This window comes from Ischnura elegans, chromosome 1 (assembly GCF_921293095.1).
Source record: "Ischnura elegans chromosome 1, ioIscEleg1.1, whole genome shotgun sequence".
NCBI lineage: Eukaryota > Metazoa > Arthropoda > Insecta > Odonata > Coenagrionidae > Ischnura > Ischnura elegans.
The window spans coordinates 156521928-156546388 of record NC_060246.1 but is presented as its reverse complement, the minus strand read 5'-3'; the positions used below and the strand labels follow the sequence as shown (position 1 = coordinate 156546388).

Sequence of the window (24461 nt, the reverse complement as noted above, 5' to 3'; positions counted from 1 at the left end):
TACAGAAACTGAAAAAATTTATTAAGTTTTACAAAAAAAAAGTTCTCGGCATAAATGGGTTAATGTCTCTCTTAAGGTCATGAAGATTTGATTTCAGCGACTAATACAAACGCCACGGAACCGTAAAATTATATTTTTTCGCAGGAGAGGACATAATCTAGAGCTCCAAATTACTTAGGGGGTGAATTTTTTAATCACTCGTTCTCATAAATTTATCGAAGAACAAAAATACTATTAACAATGACGCCTGCCATGCCTTTACATTCAACGCAAGATGGTAGATTTGTTGCGGAACTCAAACTTTTCTCTCCAAACTTTGAAAATGATCGCTCAGTAATCTTTATACGTGACACTTTCATCGATTACTGCCGGTGTTTGTATTTCATCGTTCAAACTTACCGGTTTTTAATCAAATAAATATTCAGACTGTTGTTTTGCATGTGCCAGGGCCGCAAATACGCTCCCGGAAAAACGTTTTAAGCCTCATCTTTCTCTTTGCATCTTCAATTCATCTCTGATTCGGTTGAAAAGATTTAAGTCGTTTCCTTATTTTTATTTTCATTCATCCCGTTGCCCACGGCGGTCGCTGTTAGATTTCAGTGAGAGAGACAAGACACACGGAGAGAGAAACACCAAGTGGACCGTAGAAACCTTTCTTGATTCCCTGCCTCGCTTCTTCTACTCATTCTAATCCTTTTCTTCCTTCAAGCCTCTTCTCTTTCTTCGGGTCCCCACTTCTGTCCCCGACGCGTGCGTTGAGGCGAAAACGTCACAAAAAGCACGCGCGTTCGCTAGCCTGTGACAACGCGCAAGCACCCTCCAAGTACGAGTTATTCCTTTTAAACGTCTCGTTAGTCTCTCGAGTGCTTGTGGGTTTTTGAGGGAAAATACTCATTACGCGCTCATTAAACCGCGCGGTCTTTGAAAAAGATAATTTACGCAATGAAAATGGAATGAGGCCGGATTCCCCGACGACGATTATCAACGAGAATTAATGAGGGGAGAGTCGCATCAGCGAAATGAAATCGAGATTTAGAAAGGAGATGGATGCGCGAGGAAGCGCTTCTTCTCTTAACGCCGACCACTTCAAACCCCTCCTCTCCTATTTCCTGCGCCTCTACCCCTTCACCCTCCACCGTTCCTACCGCCCCTCTCCATTCCTCAAGCGCTTTCCTTTCCGAATGAGCAAGCCCAAGGCTGTCTCTCTAAACCACGACGTTTGCCGCCGCTCTCGACAGGACAGCCTCCGTTTTACATATTTCCTCATACCTCTTTCTCTATGCCCTTCAACCTCTCTTCTGCGCCTTATATTCTTACTCATCCTCCGCTATTTCCTTATCTTACCCATGTGCATTCTTCTCTTTCCCTTCCCGTCTCTCGGCGCTATCCCGATCTACTTGTAATAGTGCAGTAATCCCCTTGTAAGCCTTTTCAAATGTGGTATCTCGCTGCTTTTGTTTCTTAAATGAGGCGTGCTATGTTATCGAGGAAGTCACATCATCCCTATGTGCTATGTCTTTAGCTAGGATATTGCCGAGGCATTACAATGGATGCGTCGAGATGATCAAACCGTAGCCAAACAGAGAGATGGGGTAAGTGAGGGATGATGTGAATAGTTGACGACAAGAGAATAATATTACCCCCTAAAATGTTGATTTCATGGCTAGTGATCAAATTTGTAACTTGTATAAAGCTCCCACATTCAAAAATTAAAAAAAAGCTAAAAAACGGCTTCATACTTACTTGGCGCTGTTACAAAATCTTACCCGCTTTGAATCCCGAGAAAAGTTTTTTCATATTTCATACAATTTGGTGTGCATAGTAATCGAGCTATCATCACACACGAAGTTTAGAAACCGTTTTACATGAATCACAATCTTTATAACTTGCTATTGTGTACATAAATAATAATAGATTACACTTTCATCTAGAGAGTACATCGATCGTCATTATCTTTAGATTTTATTGAAATCTATATCTAACTAGAAACAATATCTCCACCTAAATCTCACCATCACTTCCTATTCGAATTTTTTTTTCTTGAGGCAGGGATCAAGATAAGTGAAATGCGATTTCCTTCTCTCCAAGACCTTCCTTCCGTCTGCGGAATATCTCCACCCCGTCGGTACAGGCATGGTGGCCCTATCTCCCCTATATCAAGTTATCTCCCCTTAATCCACCAGTCACACACCTCCGATGTGGCCTGTCACCTGTCCAGTGGGCGCCTACCCCTCTCTCACCGCCACAGCGCATATCTGCCATTTCCCCTAATTAACCGTAGCGTGCACAAACGACTAACCTCAAAGGAACCATCCCCAAGCACAACCCACTTCACCAAAATCTCACTTCCCCCAAAAAATCCGTATGTGCACTGTCCGGCTTTGCCCACCGCCAGCAGTCATCCCCTCACCTCCACCCTGCTCCTTGCTACGGCCGTATTTCATTCCTTTATCTTTGAGCTTCCTCTCTAACTCCCCCTGCACTATTAACCCCCAGCCCTTCACACATCCCCGCCAAACGCAATCCCTCTTCAACCCCGCCTCTTCCACACCCGCTCACAAGCCTCTCCAATGCCCTTACCCCATTCTTACTTCTATTTTACTCCCCTCCCACCCCCAATTGGGAATCCCCGTGTCTCTCCTATTTATCCTCCCCGCCTCACCCACTCTCAGCCCATCACCCCTTTAACTCCACAGTCCCATAAAAAAAAAAACTCACCTTCCCTCCATCTGCATAACCCCTCCACCATCCTACCCTTCGACTATATCCTCCCCCACACTTTCTCTCTCTCTTCCACCACATTCTCTTTCCCTTTCCACTCAATATATTCTCATTTTTTTTCAATTTCATACATCCGTCAATACCGAGTACCTGAACTTTTTATCTAAAAAGGCACGATTAACTTTCAAATGGAATTTTCAGATCGTCGGCGTTGAGAATATTTCTCGCTCAGAGCTCGGCCTCGAGCGGCCCTAACCGCCACTGTGATTCCAAAGCCCTGACTCCCGCTTTTCTCCCTCCCTCTCAAAATAGTGAGAGTGCGGGAATAAAGACCAGAGCAAGGGCCCTGGGTGTTGAACATAGGTCAAAAATTGGCTATAAATATATGGAGAAATCTTCTGCAGATAATTGTTATTTAGGCATCCTTAGCCAATAGTAGCTTCTAAATGCATAAATATGGGTATTCAAATAAACAAACACTTTCCCGAAATAATATTAATTTAAATTTGTTTTTGCGGTATAGAGATTCCAAAGCACTCCATAGAATCTATCTCGGACAAAAAAGTGCCCGCAAGACACATAATCGCATGGAGGATATGGAAGCGTGGCAGTTCTTTCCCCACGCGCCTCGGAGGCACGTGTTCCTCTTACAAAGAAAAATAAATCACCCTCTTTTATTTTTCCTGGAAAAAGACTGAATTACGGCTTTGCTGGCCGTCACGAGGGGTGACGTTAGTCGATCATACCATAGGCTGCAACGTTTAAAGGTTCTATTCGAGCTTTTACCCATACATCTCCTCCCAAATATCTAATCAACTATGGTAAATGTACGATATTATCCTTCTCCCCTTTCCATACATGCCTGCCGTTATTCATTCGTTAAATCGTCCCGCAAGTGATCATAATCACTTGCGGGACGCTTTCCTCCCCACGCTGCTGCCGGGAGCTCGGAATCCACCCACGCTCCCGTTATCTGCTCAGCCAATCGGATATCGCTACATCTCCACAGCTGTGGAGCCAAGGCTAGATGGATCCGATATTAGCACACAATGTCCGGTTGAAAGGAAGAAGATCGCCCCCACTTCCCTCATCTCCCATCTTAGACGTGGGATTTAACGAATGAATAACGGCAGGCATGTATGGAAAGGGGAGAAGGATAATATCGTACATTTACCATAGTTGATTCGATATTTGGTGGGAGATATATGGGTAAAAGCTCGAATAGAACCTTTAAACGTTGCAGCCTATGGAATCAAAGCTGAGCTCCTCAATGAAATCCTGTGACACTGGCAAAATGGTGATATTGCCGATTAAACTAATAGGAAAAGAGAATTGGAAGCCCACGTTGAAGAAACACTTTCACTATTTTTTCTAAAAACAGTATAAAATGCACTAAAAAAGGGGAAACTTAGTTTCCGGCTTTTAATTTCGACGGCATAGGCAGAGATATTAATCATCCCTTTTTCCTGCTCGTATACTAAGATAGAGAGTACTCTCCCAGTATTAAGAGTAATACATACCGTAAACATAAATTATTTTTGGCATTAAAATAAATTATGATGGATAGCTCACAATGCTACAATGGAAAGGGAAGATGATCTCCCCCAACTCATCCATCTACCATCTGAGATGTGAAATTCAATAAATGCCTAACGGTAGGCAAATTTGGAAACGAGAAAGATTATAGATGTTGCGCAGTTGGTGCAATATTTGGTACCAATGCTCTCGATGATCATTTTCCATCGGTGGTATACATGTTCCCATTTTTCCGGGACAGCCGTCCGTTTTCGTACTCTAATTCTGTTAATGTGATATATCCCGTGCCAATTCCCGCTCAACTAATCTCTTTTGCTCTCTTTCTCTGAATCCAAAAATTTCCTCCTCCCCTTGCGTTTTGGGGTAAAATTACAGAGTGCAGCCTAGTCGTCGTTAGTTTCCATCCATGAAATCCGTCTCGGCCCTTCTGCTGAAAACGAAGAGGGGGGATCAGTCCTCAAGGACACTAGCTGACAGGGACGAAAAATAAACTTAATGGCATTGAGTCTTAAAATATGAGGGCGGATGTTACATTTCAGGGAATGATTGATCCGGCATATTGTCTGTTGGGATGTCTTCCACGAACGCAATGGCTAATGAGCTTAATCCATCAATAGCGACAGATTAATCAACGCGTTGCTTCAGGATATCAGTTTTAGACACAGCAGTGCCTCAACCTGATGTCCATAAGCTTCCCCTTTGATGACTGGATCTTTTAGTATCAGAGCGTGAACGAGTCAACCAATATAATAAAGAAATATACTCATGAATGCTGTGACAATAAAAAAATAAATAAGCGTTCTTCCATGCCTTCATTGCTAGATAATAGACTGCGCTCATTATAATGTAATTGAAATTTATAGTTTTTATAAATTTTATATGATTCTATTTCAAAAAACTTGCCCTAGTTGAACTACTAGTTTGCTATGCACTATTTGTGGTGCTTATTTATAACTATTATATATTTTATATTATTATGCTCATGTATGGCCAAGCCTTGGCTTAGGCTCCGTCACGAAAACGGCAGGGAGGGGAAAAGAGACGCCTGCGGAAGGAGTAGAACCAACGTGGGTGGGAGCGAGATGGGAGGGTGTGAAAGTGTTTATGTAATATCCACTCGATTTGACTCACTTGGCGTGATTTCTACTCTCCGCAATCACCCTTGTGGGCCGTAAAACCACACGCATCAGTCGATCCTATTGCCACGTCTCCACCATCGCACCGCAGGAGGCCACCCAGCTAAGAATACCAAATCTTAAATTTTTGCTTCCCTCAGACAAGGAGCGTGTACTTAATATTACCAAAATCTGACAACATGAAGGTGAGGCTATATTTATTAAGGCTGTGTCCAAGTCTATGAAACGCACGCTTTCCGGTTAAAACTCCATAACGAGATTGTAAGGTTAAAAATAAACGATTTAAAGAATTAATTGCCTAGACAAATCATTAATTTATTTCCAGCTTCCTCATCGCGTCTAAGATTCTAAGGAGCCAACTATTTTCTAGAGTGTGTCCTGACAATTTCCCCGACAAAGTTTCGGCAGTCGCCGATCAATATGCATTAAGACTGCGTTCCAGTCTATAAAACGCAAGTTTGCGGGTAAAAATAACACAAGGGAATGAAATGTTGCCTGGGAGTCTTATTTTTCTCAATTAAGGCAACTTACTCGCAAATAGGTAGTTTAAATTTGCATGCTATGGAAGGAAAAGATGGCAGATATTACTAAAGTAAGATTAAAAAAATTCCGGGAATTCAATGCATCCTGGTTAGTCAACTTTTCATATCTGAAAAATGAAGCAAGATGTTGACAGTTGTCTACAGTGTGAACACAATATAGGGTTTCCATTTTTAAATGTAGTTGCTGGAAACATTGAAGACAGTATTTTCATTACACAAATTATTAATAGCTAAAGTAAAACTCGATGGGTATTGAGCGTTGCTAGTTCACCTCTTGTCTGATGGAATAACTCTAAAATACCTAATATTTATTATGTTTTTGCGTATTTTGATTTATATAAATAAATTATACTACTGTCATCATAACGTCAAGTATGCTCAAATAACCTTTAAAAATCTTAAACCCTTGAATGTCCTTGTATATACAGGCATGCATTACCCCTACAAATAAATTTAAATACTTTCGGCAGCATTTATTTATTGGATACCATTTTTCTTCTTTCGCAGGCTGCAACAAGACCATCCGCACCTCCAAGTTAATCGGCAGCCCTCGTCTCACGATAAGCAACAAGGGAAAGCCAATGCACTGCGTGTACCGCCTGGAGCCTCCCACGATCGACCCCCGTGACGTGTTCGAGATCGCCTTCCGCCACTTCAACATTCCCACCGTCTCTTCCGAGTCCCCCGTCGACCCCTGCTCACCCGCCGCATATCTGCGCATCGCCGACGCTGGACGACCGCCCGACCAAGTGGGCTCCTACTGCGGTAACCTGCTCTCTTCCTACGCCACCCGCGCATCGCACCACCCCGGCCGAAGGCGCTTCTTCCTCTCGCCAGCGACCTTCGGCCCCCTCGTCATCGAGTTCTATGCAGAAGAGTTCAGTCCGGAGACTCGCTTTGAAGCCGCCATATCGGTCTTACCGCGTCGTCTTGCCATCGAACGGCACAAAGAACTCGCCCTTCCGCAACCTGGAACCCCGATATCCCACGAGAACGGCCAATGTGACCGGATTTTCCTGAACTGCCGCGGTCCCTGTGACATAACATCTCCGGGGTACCCAGGGTTCTACCCAAGGAACGTGACCTGTCGCCACAGGGTTATTTATAACGAAACTTCCGAGATGGGAGGAAGAATAGCGGTGGGTGGACAATATTTCGACGTGTTTGATGTCGGGACTCCGGAAGTCCGTCACCTGCAGGGGCCCAGGGGATGGCGGCGTCGGCGGAGCGGGGAACAATCCGAAGAAGTCGCGGTGGACGCGTGCCCCGGTGATTACGTGGCAGTCAGGGATTGGTTGGAGGACACCTCATCCTCAGAGGAGATCGCTAGGTTCTGTGGGAAGGGCCTTTTCCCGTCCGTGGTCGCCAGGGGCAGATCCGTCATTATCGAGTTCCACTCGTCGCCACACGGTTCGATGGACCATGACGGTTTTTACTTAACTGTGGGCATCGTCAGGCCGGGCCCTCGACCGCGGGTCGGCGAGGTCATGCCACCTTCTGGATGTTTCTGGAAGTTCACAGCGATGAAGGAAGACTTCCAGGGTGAATTTCACTCGCCAGGCCACTGATATCCTCCGGGAACTGAATGCACCTATCTCATTGAGGGTAAAATGGGACAGAAAGTGCGAATTTACTTGTCCTCCTTCCAAGCGAAACGAAACACTTGTGATATGGATCGCCTAACTCTTTATGACGGCGGTGACCTCGTGGGTTCGTACTGCAATGGTGAACGGACATCTAAGAAGAGACTAAAGGGGATGTTCAGGGATTCTTCGAACAATTCCAAGGGAAAGAAAGCGGAACAGGTTCCCTCGTATGGAAATTCCCTCTCGCCGGCGGAACCTTACGAATCCCATAGTGATGTAGTGAGATTAGTGTGCCATAGTGAAGGGGGGTCCTTCGACGGGCGACAGTTCATTTTCAGCGTCTCGTACGCGTTCTTGGAGGAGGAGAGGTTAGGAAACCAAATGCTAGTGGGTTCCAGTGGTTGCCAAATGTTGGTGCGAAGCGAGGACGCTATTTCAGGTCCTTTCTCACTTTTAGCAGATAGGCTTCCGCTGCTGTTGGCAACCAAGACCAGGTCTTCCAACTTCGATAGTAGCGCAAACGAAGGTGATGGCGACGAAAATTACTCAACGATGGCAGATACGAGTGGCTCGGTTGACTGCTACGCCCGTTTCGTCGGTAAAACGGGTGAGAGGGTTAAGCTAGAATTTCACAAAGTGACATTTGCCCACAACAGGTCCGCCACAATAACATCTTGCGATAGCGAAGACTTTCCTATCACGGACGACGTGATATATGTAATGGACGGTGGTCAGCATCATCCGTCGAGGCCACTAGGCTGTATTAGGTCATCCACTTTCTTCGGCACGCACGACGCCCCGATTGTATTCTACTCCAGTGTCAACGAAATACGACTCCGTCTGCAGCTACACCGGATCTCGTCTTCTGCCCACGCGGATCCTTCTACTTATAGATTTGAAGGTCTGTATCACTTCCAGAGGGCCGATTCCGGCTGTGGAGACTCCTCCGAGTTGTCTCAATCTGGACATCACGGAGTGATCAGATTCCCCCCGTTTTTGGATGCCACTGATGCCGACGACGTCGAAGCAGATGGACCTTTGAACTGTTCTTGGTCAGTACAGGTCACTCCGGGAAGGCAAGCAATTTTAAAGCTACAATACTTGTTCCTCCCATCGGACTGCCGCCTAAACAGAAAAACGATCAGGTTCTTTGGTGAAAACCCCGTGACCGAGGGCGAAGTAGTTCTCTGTCGGGAGAACGCCACTTCACTAATGGAAATACTTCCGCCGGATTGGGGTCGACCATGGCCAGCGGGCTTGGAAAGACTCGGTGCCTCAGTGGAACTCTGGTCGCAGTCTTCTAGGGCCCGTTTCCGCTTCGCTTTGAGGTGGAGCGAGATCTCTCCGAAGAATCTGATCGTGGTGCGGCGGATGAAGAAAGGGGGCCTGGTTTGGGAGGAAGAGGAGATGCTTGACAACCCAGACTGTGATTTCGAGTGTCCAGACGGCATCTCCTGCCTCTCCTCGAGGGCGTTATGTGATGGGTCAATTGACTGCCCCCAGACGAACTTCACCGGACTACCGCTGGACGAGCGTTGCGACGGGGGTTCGAACCCAACGAACGGAGAGGTGGATATCGGAGCCACGTTCGCCGCCCAGTGGGTTCTCTTCGTTGCCGCTTCAGTTGGAGTGGCGTGCGTGGTTCTCTTGCTTGCGCTCTCTATTGTCATGGTGATACCCAAAAAGCAGGGATCACAGAGTTCTCTCCTGAGGTCCTCGCTCAAGGGTCCTGTGAAGTGACGTAGGCTAATCGAAGACTTCCACGTGCCTATGATGGTAGTGGTGATACTGATGTAAAACGAAATGTTCTTCCTCTCTCCTGAGTCATGCGTGACAGTTTAATGACTCGTAGGTCAATACGGGTGGACGTTGCATTCTGGGCTAATGCACGCTAGAGTGGCTTAAAATATCACTTCTTGTTCTCATCTCTGAAAACTTTGACATCCAAGAAGTCCGTCAAAGTGAATGGTATTCTTTGAAAGGAACGTTGCTGTCTATCAAACGACGAGTGAAGTATTTTATTTTTTCGAAAATTTCTACAGTCAAACGCCTAATTTTTACAATCTTGGAATATTAACATTCATGGTAATGGTTAATTAAGTTCCATTGCAAATGGGGAAATACTGGAATTAGTTGAACAAGGTCCGTTGCAGCATGCAACAGCGGAAAAATTAAATAAGCATTCATCGAGTCATCGATGAATTCGTAATTGTCATCATTTTAGTGCTGGAATGTTTTTATAACCACGGCATTGGATTACTCAGCGAGCATTTCTGAAATGATTTCCTTTTATTACCTTCTTTGGAAAACATTGGCATCCACGAATGGAGCAGAGGTGGTATTTGTTCTTAATGGTCACAACTGTATCATAATTCAAGTGGAGTAGTTCGTTTCTCAAAATCTTTTTCAGACAGAGGCAAAAGTGTTTGCCGCAAAAGTGGTATTTTTAGAGCGAAAAACATACCAAGTGGTACATGTATTCATAACGAATAGTGACGACCCACATTAGTAATCACCTGATGCCATTGCTGATAACTGATTCATTCATCTCACATTATTTCTAGCTACCAAGCCTAGAGTAATTTTCAAAAGTCATAATGGATGTAGTATTCTTCTAAAGTTTTTCATAGTTTCTCTCGATCAATTACTGCAAGTTTTGTGATCCTCAGAGGTTGTGCTATCCTTCACTGCCAGCCTTGTCATTCCGTTACAAATCAAATCACCGTCGTCAAAATCGTCAAAATCACCCGTGATGTACTGGGAAATCATTTTCTCTGACACTTAACTTTGACGACATAAACGTTTCGATCCGGTTAACTCTTGGGAATACAATGCGCAGGAGGTCGCCATGAGAAACCCTCCTCCATTTTATAATTTAATTATTATGCATCTTTCGTTACTGAGTTACTTTTTTTCTGTCCATTTAACTTACTACGGACGATAACTAAAATGTGTTAAAAATAGCCCAGAGAAAATAAGGAAAAATACAAGTGCATCCCAATAAACTTTAATGTTTCGCATTTTCTCTCATTAACTCAATAAAATGAAATACTCATTGCTGCTCACGTGAAGTGATATTAACTGCATTTTAATGCTCAAAAGAATACGCATTCAGTCGATTATGGTATTTTTGCGCGATTAGATACTTTACAGGGTACAGTTGTGTAACGTAAGTAATAAGTTATTCCAGCCAGGTTAAAAAAATTGTAACAGTTTCCCGTGGGACCATTACAAAGCATTGAAAAATCGCCAAGACACTAGAATTTCATGGATTACAAGATTAAAAAGAACGTTTTAGTCGAATATGCCATTCTAACAATTTCCTTTATTTTATGAATCACATTTGGTTAATATTCATTGGATTGGACTATTATCGATCTCATATTACACATCTTCTCCATGGTAAAAACACAAATGTTAATTTCCACACTTAAATTCAAAACTCAACTACCGAGAATGGTTTCAATATATTATGTAATTTTCAATGCAATAAACCTTTAAAATGTATATATGTATATAGTATATAATACGGATATATGGAACTGCCTCAAAATAAAGCGTGGAACGATTTTACACATCTTGATTTTATCTTGCTTTAAAATTGTGGGTGTACATTCACCAATGTGCACGGGTAAAAAACGGTGGTAAGATTTCAAATTGGATAAATGTCAAAGTGCCAAATGAATAAACTAAAAATATTCGGAAACGGAAAAAGTCGACTGAAAAAATAAGAAGACTTGTTACTGGAGAACATATTTGAGTTACTCATTGCCACGAATGATATGTAAATTTGTGTTTCCATGAGATGCGAGCTATTATTTTACGTGAGTTACGCTCTTTTTTTGTACATGAAAAGTGTTTGCCAAATGTTTGATAAAAATAAATATAATTTATGAAATTTTGTTTAATTTCTTTTTTAAATGAAGACGTTTTGCTGACCAATTTTAGAGTAGGAAATGAATACATCCATTTCTCTCTAATTCATGTACCTACTTGAAAAGATAAAAATTCTTTACAATTACATAAATTTTTACATTGGTTCATCACATTGGAGTAGCAGGTAACAAGTGACTTGTTATGTGAATGTTAAGCTGCTTCAAACATTTTCAAAAATCAAAGAAAAATTTAATGGCTGTTTTGAATGAATAGCCAATATTTTCCCTGAATCTGAGACCGAAAAAATCCTCCAATAGTGATAAAAGAAATTGCTGGTGTTGGGTATACATACACCATTAGATTATCACCCTGAACAACGGTAAGTACCATTTATTTTAAGTACAGACTTTATTCCTGAATTTAGGGATGATGCATGGAATGACATTTGACGGCCATGGTTATTGCGATGTACTTCCTGTGTTCCTTGATCAAATTCATTACCATTAAAGTATTGCTTAAACATATTGTAAAGGTACATATTTTTCCTAAAATATCATACCCATTCTCTAAGTAAAAGCCGTGTAAACTCACAAGTGTCGTTGACGATTTTACGACTTAAGCTACCACATTTTTTTATTTAGATCGAAATTTTCCTCAGTAAAATCGGTGACACCTCGTTATATGAGGTAATTGATCAATCATTGTGAAAAAAACAATCGCAGGGGATGTATGTTGTACTAGATCTATTGCAATCTCTAATATAAACTCCAGAGCACCCGTATGAACTCAATGATTGTTTCATATATTCGTGGGTAAATCGAAAACTTCACCCACAAAATTTGGAGCTCTCTCTTTCTCGGCTACGGTAAAAGGTGCATCAAAAAGGGCATTTTGCATGAATTGTCGCACCATAATGATATCATATGTTCTTTCAGACTTGAGTATTTAATGTTGTTGGTTAATAAATTTTAAATATACTCAAAACTTCCTCTTTTCCACTGGGTATATTATGGAACTATATGACATTAAGATGATTTATGCATCAAATACTCCGTTTTTTTCGTTCAAATCTTAAATGCAGAAATAAATTCAGTAATGCCGGGTAGCCGTCTTTGTAATTATTGAACCGATTGAACTCTCTCCCTCATGTCTTCCTTCGTGCTCACTCGCTCACTATCTATCCCCAGACGACGACAGCCCGCTTCGTTCACGACCGCTTCTGGCCGTGGCTATTATCTCGACTTGAATCTCGGTCTCAGAGCCCGCATTGTTGCTAAGGGATTTGGCTCGTACCTCGCGTCATCCATTTTATCGCTCTCTAACCCATTACCTAATCGGGAACGAGTCGATGGGACTTACTGCCTTTGGGTTGGCTCAATCCTCAAAGCCTTGAGAACGCTTGGTGCACGACAATATGAGCTTTTAAATCCGCAGGGATACCGGTCCTGCTCGTCGACTACTACGGGGATATGTATACCCACACATGAAGGCCGTGGATCGTATAGATCAGAAAAGAAAGATCTACCGTTGATCGAGAGATTTGGGCAGGATAAGAATCCGATATGTAAGACCATCAGGGATGTGGGAGAGTTTTACCCGTAGCTCCTCACGAATGTGAGTTTTCCCTTATTGATTATCACGATGTTTAAACGTGCTTTTCAATAATTTCAAAACCAAGACACACAAAATAAAATAAAATCGAACCCCGCACACGCAAACGTAAAGCGAAAATTCGCGTTTCGCCCTCCTTGATCGTAACACCGGATTCCTTCGGCATTTACATGAAAAATCAGGGCTTCCGGCTTTCCCGATAAACAACGTCGTGAGGAGACCGTCATCGAGATAAAGAAACACGGATGATGTGGGGATGAGAGCCCTCGTTTTGAGACGGTGAGGGAACGAGGGAGAAAGAGAGATAGGTGGAAGTGAATGGGTTGGAGAGAGCGGGGGAAAAGGGGTCCATGGGAATAAATCATCCTTCGGAAACCAGAATCCCTTCCGATCCGAGCGGCATTGATTAAAACCAACGGAGACGAGGTTCGCCTACCTTCCATATTAGGCCGAGCGACGGAGTAAGACGAGAGGGATAGCGGATATTGGTGTTTGCTGGAGAGGGAGTGGATGTAATGCGGTCGAGGCATGCAAGAGGGAAGGGAGTGAGTTCAATGGGAGATGAGATTTGTACCGATCGTGAGACAAAGAATGAGGAAGTTGGGGATAAGGAGTGTGGTAGTGGGTTGGATGAGGGGATAGAGGGGCCACCGTATGTACACGAAATCGAGCCAAAACTGCCGATTTTCAGAACCAAAAATTAATGGATTCGATTTTAATGTTTGGTCACCATAACCATATCTCCTGAAGGCACCACCAAAATTATAATAAAAGTTTTGGCCAATGGTTCACATTAAAAAGGTAAATTCAAGTAATTCATGTTGTATCGATTAAATTTTCCGAAGAACCGCATCCAAAATAGTAAAAAAATTAAAGAAATATTGACAATTAACAATTTTATACAGCGTATTTGAAAATGTATTATTTTTAAATTGTAAAACGCAAACATATCTCTTTTGAATGCACTTTACAGTTACCAAGAAAACTGTTTTTCCTGGGTAACCTAGAGCCTTTACGGCATTTTATTTGATGCAATGGATTTTAAAGGACGTATTAACGTTTGACGAAAATACGCTATAATAATTGCCCCATGTACTCTTGCAGATTCCTCCTAAACACCATTAATCGATCTGGATTGAATCGTGCCGTTTTCACTTTTCTGTGAAAAGTATACATTTTCGTGAAGAATCTTTGAAGTAATTATTGGTTTAAAATTTAATGTATTGAAGCAAACATATCTTCAATGTGTTGCTGTTTGTATCGAGGTTTTAATCCTTTTTTAACACTAGAACTACCGATGGAGTCTTTTTGACTCCTCGCGATATACGTGATCGCCTGATATACTTTCGAATTTCGCATATCAAACAAAAATGATTACCTTAAGTAATGTATCAATAAAAGCCGAAATAATCATAAAAAAACATATAATGCTAAGGTAGGAGTCAGAATGAATCCATTCGGTAGTTCTAGGAGGGATATCAAGTCCGGTATTGCTAGTGTTAATCGCTTGCTGATAATGGGAGGCAGGTGGGGGAAAGAACAATGGGTAGATAACGTTGCGTTGGCAACGTGTGGGAGAGAAGGGCAGAAGTCAATAGATGTAGATTCTAATTGGAAGGGAAAGGGTTGAGAGTGGAAAAACGGGAATAGGGAGAAGGGTTGGAGTAATTAATATCAGTGATAAGGCGGGCGTTCAGCATTAGGGTTGGGGCTCAACTCTTAAACGAGTAGCTATAAGGTTCAAACACGTTGGGAGAATACGTTGGGCCAGGAGTACGAGCCCCCTTACCACTATTTATCTTCATATGCAGGATATGTCTATCCTCCGTTTTTGCTCTGAAAAGCATTTTTTCCTTGGTTTTACGATAAGGACACTCCAGGGTAAGCAGAGACGTGGGGTTTTTCCGTGGAGTGCGAAAGACAAAACACTGATAACGGATCTGATTCTCCAGGAGCTGAGCTGGTAATCTCTGAAATCAGACCCTAATCGGAATCTTAAGCATTGCCATGGAAAATAGGATGGCTAAAGAAAATTTGTTGTCCCATTTCTTCCAGAGGAACCCAATTAAAGTTGCCAAGTGGTCTAAAAATGATATTGCTATTTAAGTTTCAACTCAACATGATAACGTTAACACCTGACTCTATGAAACTGAAATTTTGGTAATTCGATTGTTTAGAAATAACTGAAGTTTTTCTTCATTAATGAAAACTATTTTTAATAGAAACTTAAATAATATACAATCAAATACAAGTGAAAAACAAATAAGTTATCCCTTAAGATATGCAATACACGCACAAAAAACATTCTCCAGAAATGCTAAATGGTACACAATCAGATTTATCAAAATGTGTTTTGGACAAAACTTAAAGATACTAAAAATTACTAATTAATGGCATTATATTTAGGTTTCTATGACTAATTGTTTTCATTTTATGGAGGTAAACCTTCAGTTTTATGCTAACAATCATTGGTATTTTTTTCCAGACTTTGTCACTTTAAACCATGTGGAAGCATAAAGGGGATCCGCCGTCAGATATTATGAAAATAAATATATGTTTCCCATATACCTTGAACCGCCCTAATGGTGGATGCATAAAAAAATAATTTCGGCAAAGATAAAAAACAATTTAAACGGTTCGCCGATCAAATGATTATGAATGCTTTCCACAAAGTTGTATTTTTGAGTGGTTTAGGTAAATAGTCTGGAGAGTTTAGGCCTAAAAATTAAGATTTTTATGTTTTTGTACGTAATATGCTCCTCTAATATGCTCGTCATTCTCTTATGCGACACACTGAAGTGCACGCTAAAGCATTAGAAGATGACGAACGCAAAATATTCTTTTTAAATAATTATTTATTTCTGAAGGAAGACCGAGAAATTTAATTGAAATAAAAAATACTCAATAATACATAATAAAATGTAATTACTACGTGGTAACCTCATCGTGACAATGCGGTACCATTTTCCATGATATATGTGTGATACGGCAAATGAAAAACCTTTTACAGGTTGAACAGTTAAACGAAAAACTTAAAGTTCTTAAAAGAAAAAGAATAATTTTCGAGTTACTATTGTTCATCGCAGCGTATTGTTGGTTTTCGAAAGGATAAATAAGTGCAATATTCTGTTTTCATGAATATAACAGCTACACGCTAATCCTAAATGATAGTCAGCAGATTTAGTTGGTTGAAAAGGACTGGCTTTTACCCAGCAATAACATTTTGTAAGAAACTGTGACAACACCTCTTATGCAGTTCGAATGAATCTCGGCGTAACTGATCTGTAGCATCACAGGTTATTCAAGTATTCATTCATTGCTCAAACTCCTTTTTTAAAATTATTATTACTAGCAAAATTGATTTGCTACTTCCTTCCCTGAAGCCATGGGGCCACAACGTATATGACACTGTGATTTTCAACTACATGATGAAACCAATATTTCTCAGTATATAATGCATGGCAACAATGGTAAAAAATCCACACAATGCTTCACGTTTGGATGGGTTAAGCTACGTAAGATTCCATCAAGATACTGGAAACTTATGCGGTCGCCCATCCCGTTTGTTATATTGAAGCATTTAATATGATAATAAATTTTTATTATTTACAACTTTGAGGCACATACTTGTGAACAGCTCCAACCAAATGTATCATTAAACGCCTTTGTTCTTTTTGGAATAAAGAGACCCGCTGTGAAAAGAAATACGTATTTTCCTTAGCAGTAATTTCGTCAGGTTGGTTTTCAACCTTAAAAATCTCTTTTAACCTGTCCCGCACTGGGATTTCTAAGGCTAAAAAAAATTAAAAAAGAAAAATACTCAATCTTCACATTAATATTCCAAACGCTTTCTCAACTTTGGTTAGACGCCAAATGAGAAGCGAAAAACTGTGAACGTAAGAATTGAGAGACGGAATGTGGTGGATTGCGGCGAACCAGTCACAAATCCCCCCTCATCCCACAGAAGAGTACGCCACGCGATAGGCCAGAGGTGATCAGAATGTGATAGCTAGGCAAGGAATTGCACGCGAGCGAAGAAAAGGAAAAGTATGATAAAAAGGCTCTCGGAAACGAAAAGAGAAGAAGGGGGATGACGGATGAAGCGTGCCTTTAAGGAAGAATGTGTCGCAGGGTGAGAACGAGGGAGGTAGCGGGAGGTGGGGAAGGGAGGGATTGGGCGTGGCGGGTGAGGAGGCATTGTCGCCGCGTGGCTGCGGATGGAGATGAGGGGGAGGAGGCTTTGGGGGTTTGGTTCCACGGGGGCAGTTGAGATGGATTAGGCTGGGATGGGGTCTGGCGGCAGCCAAAGCGCTGACTGTGAGAGGGGATGACATTTTTTGGGCGAGAGGATGGAAATGGTCCGTGCCCGAGGGCGGGCGGATCCGAGTAGGGGGAGAGGAAAAATCCTGGTAGACAGGGGTGCAAAAGGAAAGGGAGACTCAAGAGTTGCATTTATTTCCTTTGGGAGCATAAAATTTAGCCAGTAGATACCTTCAATTAAAATTCTAATTTTGCTTTTTATTTGAGTGCCAAGGGAAATGAATAACGTTGATATTTTACCAGAACAAAGATTATATATGTGACGCGTAAGATTTATTCCTTTTTACAAAGTAAATTGCTCAGATTGTTTAAATGTATGCTATACCTGAGTTTGTTGCACATACTGTATACATTGACATTCCCAGAATCATTTTACACGCCAAGTAAGCTCATTTTTCATTTGGCAAATATATTTCGTAAAGCTTAAGTTATATCTACTCAGCATTTATTGAGGTATTGTTATTTACATTTCAGGATAACTGTTAAAGAATGGTGAACTTTGACTTATTCTATCGTAAAACACCATTATTAAATACATTGTATATAAAATTATTGGTGGCCACCATTCCCACTTCACGTAAAAACGGAGGAAAAACTAAGACAAGCAATGACGACTGCTCTTCAGGACAAAATCATCACTCACTCAGTGATGACATCAATTCTCAGTGATTCACTCCGAAGGATAGTTTGGTTAGGTGCGGGTAGAACTCACCCCGGGGTAGCCCAGAGGTATGTGAGCTTTAAACTTTCAGGAGATTTACCTTTCCACATTTCGATTTCTGTTTGGGGGAGACCGAATGCGTCACTCTGCATTTGAACCTGCGACCCTTCCTTCAGCAGTAAAATGATCCATCCACTAATCCATCAGGACAAGTTATAGAGATAGTAAAATTTGTTAAAAGATACGAAAATAATTCTCACAAGCTTTAAATTTTTTGTCAGAACTAGGAAACATCACTTTTCATGCAATGTCCTCAAATTATTACAGAATATTATTATCAATTAATCAGATCTTTAAAATAGTTACAGGCTTATTTACGTTTATTATAGTTACTATTAATAGTTACGGGCTTACGTTTCCTGACTCCGTTTTACGGAATATATAATAAAATAAAATACAGTAACAACAACAACAGCAAGCAAAAACAGTAATGTGGAAACAGCGAGATGTATGAGAATAAAGCAGAACGGAATAATTGCTACTTCAGGGCGTGAATCCACGATAAATGGTCATTGAGGAAGTCTTCGATTAATCAATGGAATATATGGAGGGAAATAGATGAAGTAGTGATCCACGAGCTCATATTTGCGTGCAATGGGTAATACTGTATGTATAACACCCGGTTAAGGCACATTAGCTATTGGGAAATTGTTAAGGAATAGTGAAATTGCATTATTTAAATCTGGAGCTGAAGCAGCATTTAATGGATAACTAACAAGGGGAATATCACAAAAGTGGGTCTCAGATTTCAGTCAAAATTTGTAGTGGTGTAGTCCATCGGGAGCTGTACACGAATCACCCCCCATATGGGGTTACATAACCAGTAGTTTAAACAAAAACTCTGTTAAACATTTAAAGGTCTATTATATTCCCTTTGTAATGACTATAAATCATATATGAGCGATGGCCCATTTGCGTTCATATCTTGGAAGCGGCGTTTTTTTCATTATTTGTTTCTACTATTCATTTTACAAAATTATATGTATTTATACATTTCCATGATTTTCGATGAAAATTTTATTTTGTAAAAGAAAATGTAGAAAATTTTTTTTACGGAAATAACTTAAATTAAACTAGGCTTCCGAGTGAAAAAATGATAAAAATCTGACGATTCCGCATTCCAAAAAGATTTCCACGCAGAAAAATAAAATTTCAAAAGATTTCTTTTCATTGTATGATAATCTTAGAGAAATTCTGTCGAGCATATTAATAGTAAGCTCGATTGGTAAGAGATTAAGAAAGCCCATTCAGCATCACTCTACCGCTCAAAGCTAATATGTCATTGGCCTATTAACACTGGCACAAAAAGTCATACGAGAGACGAATCCAGACACTACGTATTGTGATAACTAATTTTTACCCCATAACTCCCACCTTTTTCACGAAGAAATATACGTTGTTATGCATAGTTGAAATGATTTTGAAATATATGGCATGCATGCGAATAGCTGATTATTTACATTTACCGTGATCAAAATATTTACGACAGAAAAAATAAAGTTGAGCAAGATTCTTGGCTCTTAGATTCTCGGAGGAGATGACGTACCTCTCATGTCCCTACGCCTGGCTTACCCATAACCAAAGAAACAATCAAAATGCAATAAAGATAAATTTAATTGAGATATTGTGTAAGGGCATTAAAATTTCAAAAATTAGGAAATATTTTTGATCCTTTCGTGAATAAAAAGCCTAGATAATCTCATAAAATAGTAAAACCCGTTGTGAAATGAATCAACCGTAATAATTATTTTCAAAAAGCAGGAGTTGTGGAATTCCACTAAAAACTACTGTTTATATAGTGAGTGATCAACAAGGGATGAAAACATTTGTGCCTATAACTTCCGAAACTAGTATTACTTCAAAAGGGGCTGACGTATCTGTCACTCATTTTAAAGGGTTCAGAAGTAATTTGGATCTGGGATCACGATTTTGCTTTCCAGTAAGAGACAGGGATGAAAGGTGGTAGGATAGGCTAGCCGAGAGACACAGAGGAAAAGGCTCTCTTGGACGTATGTGCTGGTTTCAGTCAGGGGGAAGGTGACTACAATTGGGGGAATTTGGCATACTTTTCTCAGGAATCCTTTGGTCACTGAGAGGGGACGCTGCCGCTAATGGACCGCCCACACCCCTTGGTTCTCTTCCTCTTTGGCTCCTTCACCGCAACCCCACCCACCCCCTGGGATCGTGGGTCTCGCATTTCTCCTCTCCGGCGGACTCTGAATAAACTTTGTCCTTGCCTCATCTCCTTCCTCCCACGCACGCTGCTTTCCTTCAGCGCCTCTCCTCTTTCAACCCTTCGTGCACCCTCCAAATACCCCTTCTTAGAGCGCGTGGCTGGGTGAGGAAAGGGTGCGGCAAATGAGCCGGAGGAAAGGCGACACCCAAGAAAAATCGGGAAGGGTTCTATTCTAAAGTATATCATATTCATGGTTAAAATCAATGCATAGTCAAATAAGAGCTATTTTTGAGACACTTCATGGCGACAAGACGACAGGTTGGGAAGCAACGTTTGTGATTACCATTGTCAGGGATATCGACATTTTCAGGTGGGCGGAGGGTGATTTCTATTCTTACCTCCGCGTTCCCTCTCCGCATTTAAGCCGTCAGTTAATGGATGGTTTCGTGGCCATGCTGATTTAAAAATCCTTTCGGATCGAGATTCGATCGGATAAATTAAGGATCGAGTGGACATTTTGCAGTCCAGATAATATGTTAATGTTTTGAGCCATTTTAGACGATTTAATTATAAAAAAAGATTACGCAATAAAAGCAGGCAGTCTTGGGATAAGTGGACAACTGGTGCGTGGGCCGTGCCCGTACATTATTATTTTTCCTTCCCTTTATCGTTCATTCTCCACATTCCTCCCCCCTTACATCAGTGCCTCAGATGCATACTCTCTCATTATGATAGAAGCAAGGCGTCTTTTCAAAATATTAATAAAAAGGTTCTCTCGAGAAGCTTTTCTAGAGGCACTACAGGACGCAGATTCGGTAAATGGATGTTTCCCTTGGAAGTCTCAGGGATGCGTAAGCCTTCGCCAGGGGCTATCCAAGATTTCCAAGCTCGAACCCAGTAACTACTAAGTGTTAATGTTTTATTTATTGAAAGAAATTCTAAATCTATGGGAAAGCTGTGGTAGAGAGCAACAGGCTGTTAAATTCAACCGGTTGAGGTAGGTTTACATGGATTCATAATATAAAAATACTTTGTTCTATTCCACACTTTATTTTAAATGGTACGACCCGGGTTTCTGCCCATCATGCCATCAAAAGTTGCATGACCTGATGATAGTATGATATGCAGAAACCCGGGTCGTGCCATTTAAAATAAAGAGCGGAATAGAACAAAGTATTTTTAATTTATGATGAAGCAGGTCCACAAAGTAACGCCGGAGAACGTGTCTTATACTTACATGGATTATTTTGCGAATCACCCCTCCGCGCCGGTTCCCCCCTCCCCAGATTGAGCGCCCCTCTTCGATTCTTTGAATGCACAATTATTACCTCTCAATTACAAGATAGCTATGAAAATTAGCTACTGCGGTAATTTAAGTACTAAGTACTAATTTTTTCATCACGACTGTCAAAAGAGGCAGCTTGAATTTTTATCAATTCTCTCGAAACAATGGTGATGGTCAAATTTAAGATATTCCATGGCACAAGCCTTCAAATGCCAAAAGTTCGAGGACCACTGTTGCAGTTACACCGATAAGAGTTTTATATATTTTGAACAGTCACTCGGAAGAGGTTCATGAATTGTTTCCCAATATTTATAATTGATGCTTAATCAACAACATGGAAATAGCGCAACATTATTGCGATAGAGATTTGAGACTATCTTCGGGCAATCATTTATTTTCTTAACGAAACATATTATCGTTGATGAAGAACAAGAAATACCCTTTAACAGAGAAATATATAAAATTAACGATACTTAACGCCGGCTATACGTGAGTTAACTATGTGATAATGAACTAAAAGACGCTAAGCAGCGAACAAAACTAAATTAAAATACTTTTTTATTACCCTGAAATAAACGATAAATTAGGCGAAACATTAATCCAGCTATTGTAAGATATTCGAGGAATTAATTAAAGTGCGTTATCATTCATTTTATAATAGATTTTCAAAACTCATGCTTATATATTTTTGGGGGAAATACCTCCGCGACTAATTTTGAAATTAATTAATTGAAATTATTTTGTCAATTAAAATGAAACTATTTAATCAGATTTCTGAGAAAAAGTGCCTACGAAAGGGAAAGGCCATATAAAAACCATCTTGCATCTATAACTAATGTGCCAAAGTGGCCAAGAATAGTTGGTATTTTCTTAATATTCTTTATTTTAACAATAATAATAGCCTATCGCTGTTGCTGTTATACTAAGTAACTTTACTGTTTTCATCTATTACGGCTAAAGTTGGTACAGAAAAAAAGCTGCAAATGTGCAGCCTAACGTAATCAGATTCACAGGTGTCTTGTCCCTCCTTGAAAACAAGAAAAGTAAAGATTCTTGACCAAATTTATTATTATTTTCTGTTAGTCTAATATTCAGAAAGCCACTGGAAGATATCATAATAGATAGCGGTCGTAGCTTATATTCACCATTTTTTATTAATCCTGGCAACCAACCGGTCCTTTCCTTTGTTTTTATGTATGTTTTTTTTCCATTTTTTTGTAAATCACGCCGCGGCAACCCTCCGTCCTTTAATTTCTTCTCTCCCTCCACCGTTGTACCTTTTGCCCTCCAAGCCCACTCCTCCTCAAAAACCACCCTCTCTCATTTTTATCATCTCTCCTCCCTCCTCACTTTAATAACACTTTCAATATTTGGCAACACTCTCTTTAGGCTCTGCTGTTCACCAGGCAAGGTATGCTGAGATGCTGCGCTAAATTACTTCGTGGAAAGGGATGTACACCCAAGTCCCTCTTCCCTCCCACACGTCGACCACCCCTCTAGTGGGGGGGATGCAGGGGAAAGGACAAAGGAAGAGACGGGGAAAGAGAGAGGGGGTTGGGCGTGGACGGGAGATTACATTCCCTGATGACAAATAGAAGTGCTTGTAGAACGTGACTTCATGTCTTCCCCGTTCCATTCCCACTTCCGCCCGCGGAAAACTCCCACTTTCGACCTCCAAAACCTTCCCTAGTCCATTTAACTTTTCTATACACGTCAAACCTTTGGTGCCAATGTTTGAGAGGGTAATATATGCATGTCGAAATATATAAAATAGTGACGACGAAAGATCGAGGAGTGTGATTTTTTTCACAAATATTAAAACATGTGTGTTCCACTTTGGACACAAGTATAAAAGAATATAACTATTTTTGATACGATATATTGCAGCCCAAAAATAAGCACAAGAGTTACATCTAAATTTATATTAGATTAAATAATATATTCATAAATGAAAGTCTCTGATATTTTTATTCCTTGATATGTACATATACCGGGTTTTTATAAATGAATATCGGGATTTTAACGCTTTATAATATTTATTACATTATACTTACAGTTATAAATTATATATCAAATGAAATAGCTACTCAAACAGTTTTTTTTTAGCAACAATGCACATGTGCTTTCATGGCTTTCGAGGAGTTGTCTGAGATGACAAGATAGACTAGATCGATTTCACTGTTTAGTAATTCATAGTTCAGCACCATTCGGTAATTACTCCATAAAAATAATTTAGTAATTAAGGCCTTTGGAATTCACAAAAATAATGTATTATAACCAACTCAGTTCTTTTATCGACATATTTTAACAAAAGATATTGAATGTTACTCGTCTAATAATAGTAATGCGTGGTTTTATTTAGCTCATGAAATCTTGATTGTTGATTTAAGCATGAAAATTTGCTAGGTCACACTATGAAGGTATGCTAAACCCAAGCTAAAATTAATTATCATTCATTCAATTATAGGAGCACCGTAATTTCTGTGATATAATTCCACGCTTGAAATAAAAATGGGGGTATAAGCTGAAAATATTAACTGGTTAAATTCCGTACCACTATTGGAATACTTGATACTTATCTGCATTAACCTAACGTATTTATTTTCCGGATTTCTGCAAAAGAAAAACGTGGACGCTTCTCAGGGTATGTGTGGGTGAAATTTAATCACATGAATGCAGAAGGAAATAATGAACCAAATTTTTTTAGTTGTTGGATTCGGCTGGTCAACAAGTGCACATTATATTTGGCCGTATTACTTGGGCTGAACTCGACAGTCGTCAGGGCATCCAATTTTATAAAGCTTCATGATATCGAAACATTTGTTTCTTAATGCTATGAATCATTCAGTGTTATTTTAGCATTTGTAAATTTCTTTTACACTTACTTTTCACATGACCGTTATTAAGTCTTTTTATTATTATTATTATTATTTGAGTTTTTTGAGTTTTTT

At 40.5% G+C, this 24461-nt stretch overlaps 1 protein-coding gene across 1 annotated transcript in view; it reads left to right on the top strand.

Moving 5' to 3' along the window:
* The window catches only part of LOC124172576, a 73253-nt gene extending 65750 nt beyond the window's left edge, over positions 1 to 7503 (top strand). Inside the window, exon 2 of the mRNA XM_046552020.1 lies at positions 6443 to 7503. Within this exon, the coding sequence (XP_046407976.1) occupies positions 6443 to 7503 (1061 nt within the window). The remainder of the gene's footprint in view (positions 1 to 6442) is intronic.
* The last annotated feature ends 16958 nt before the right edge of the window (positions 7504 to 24461 follow it).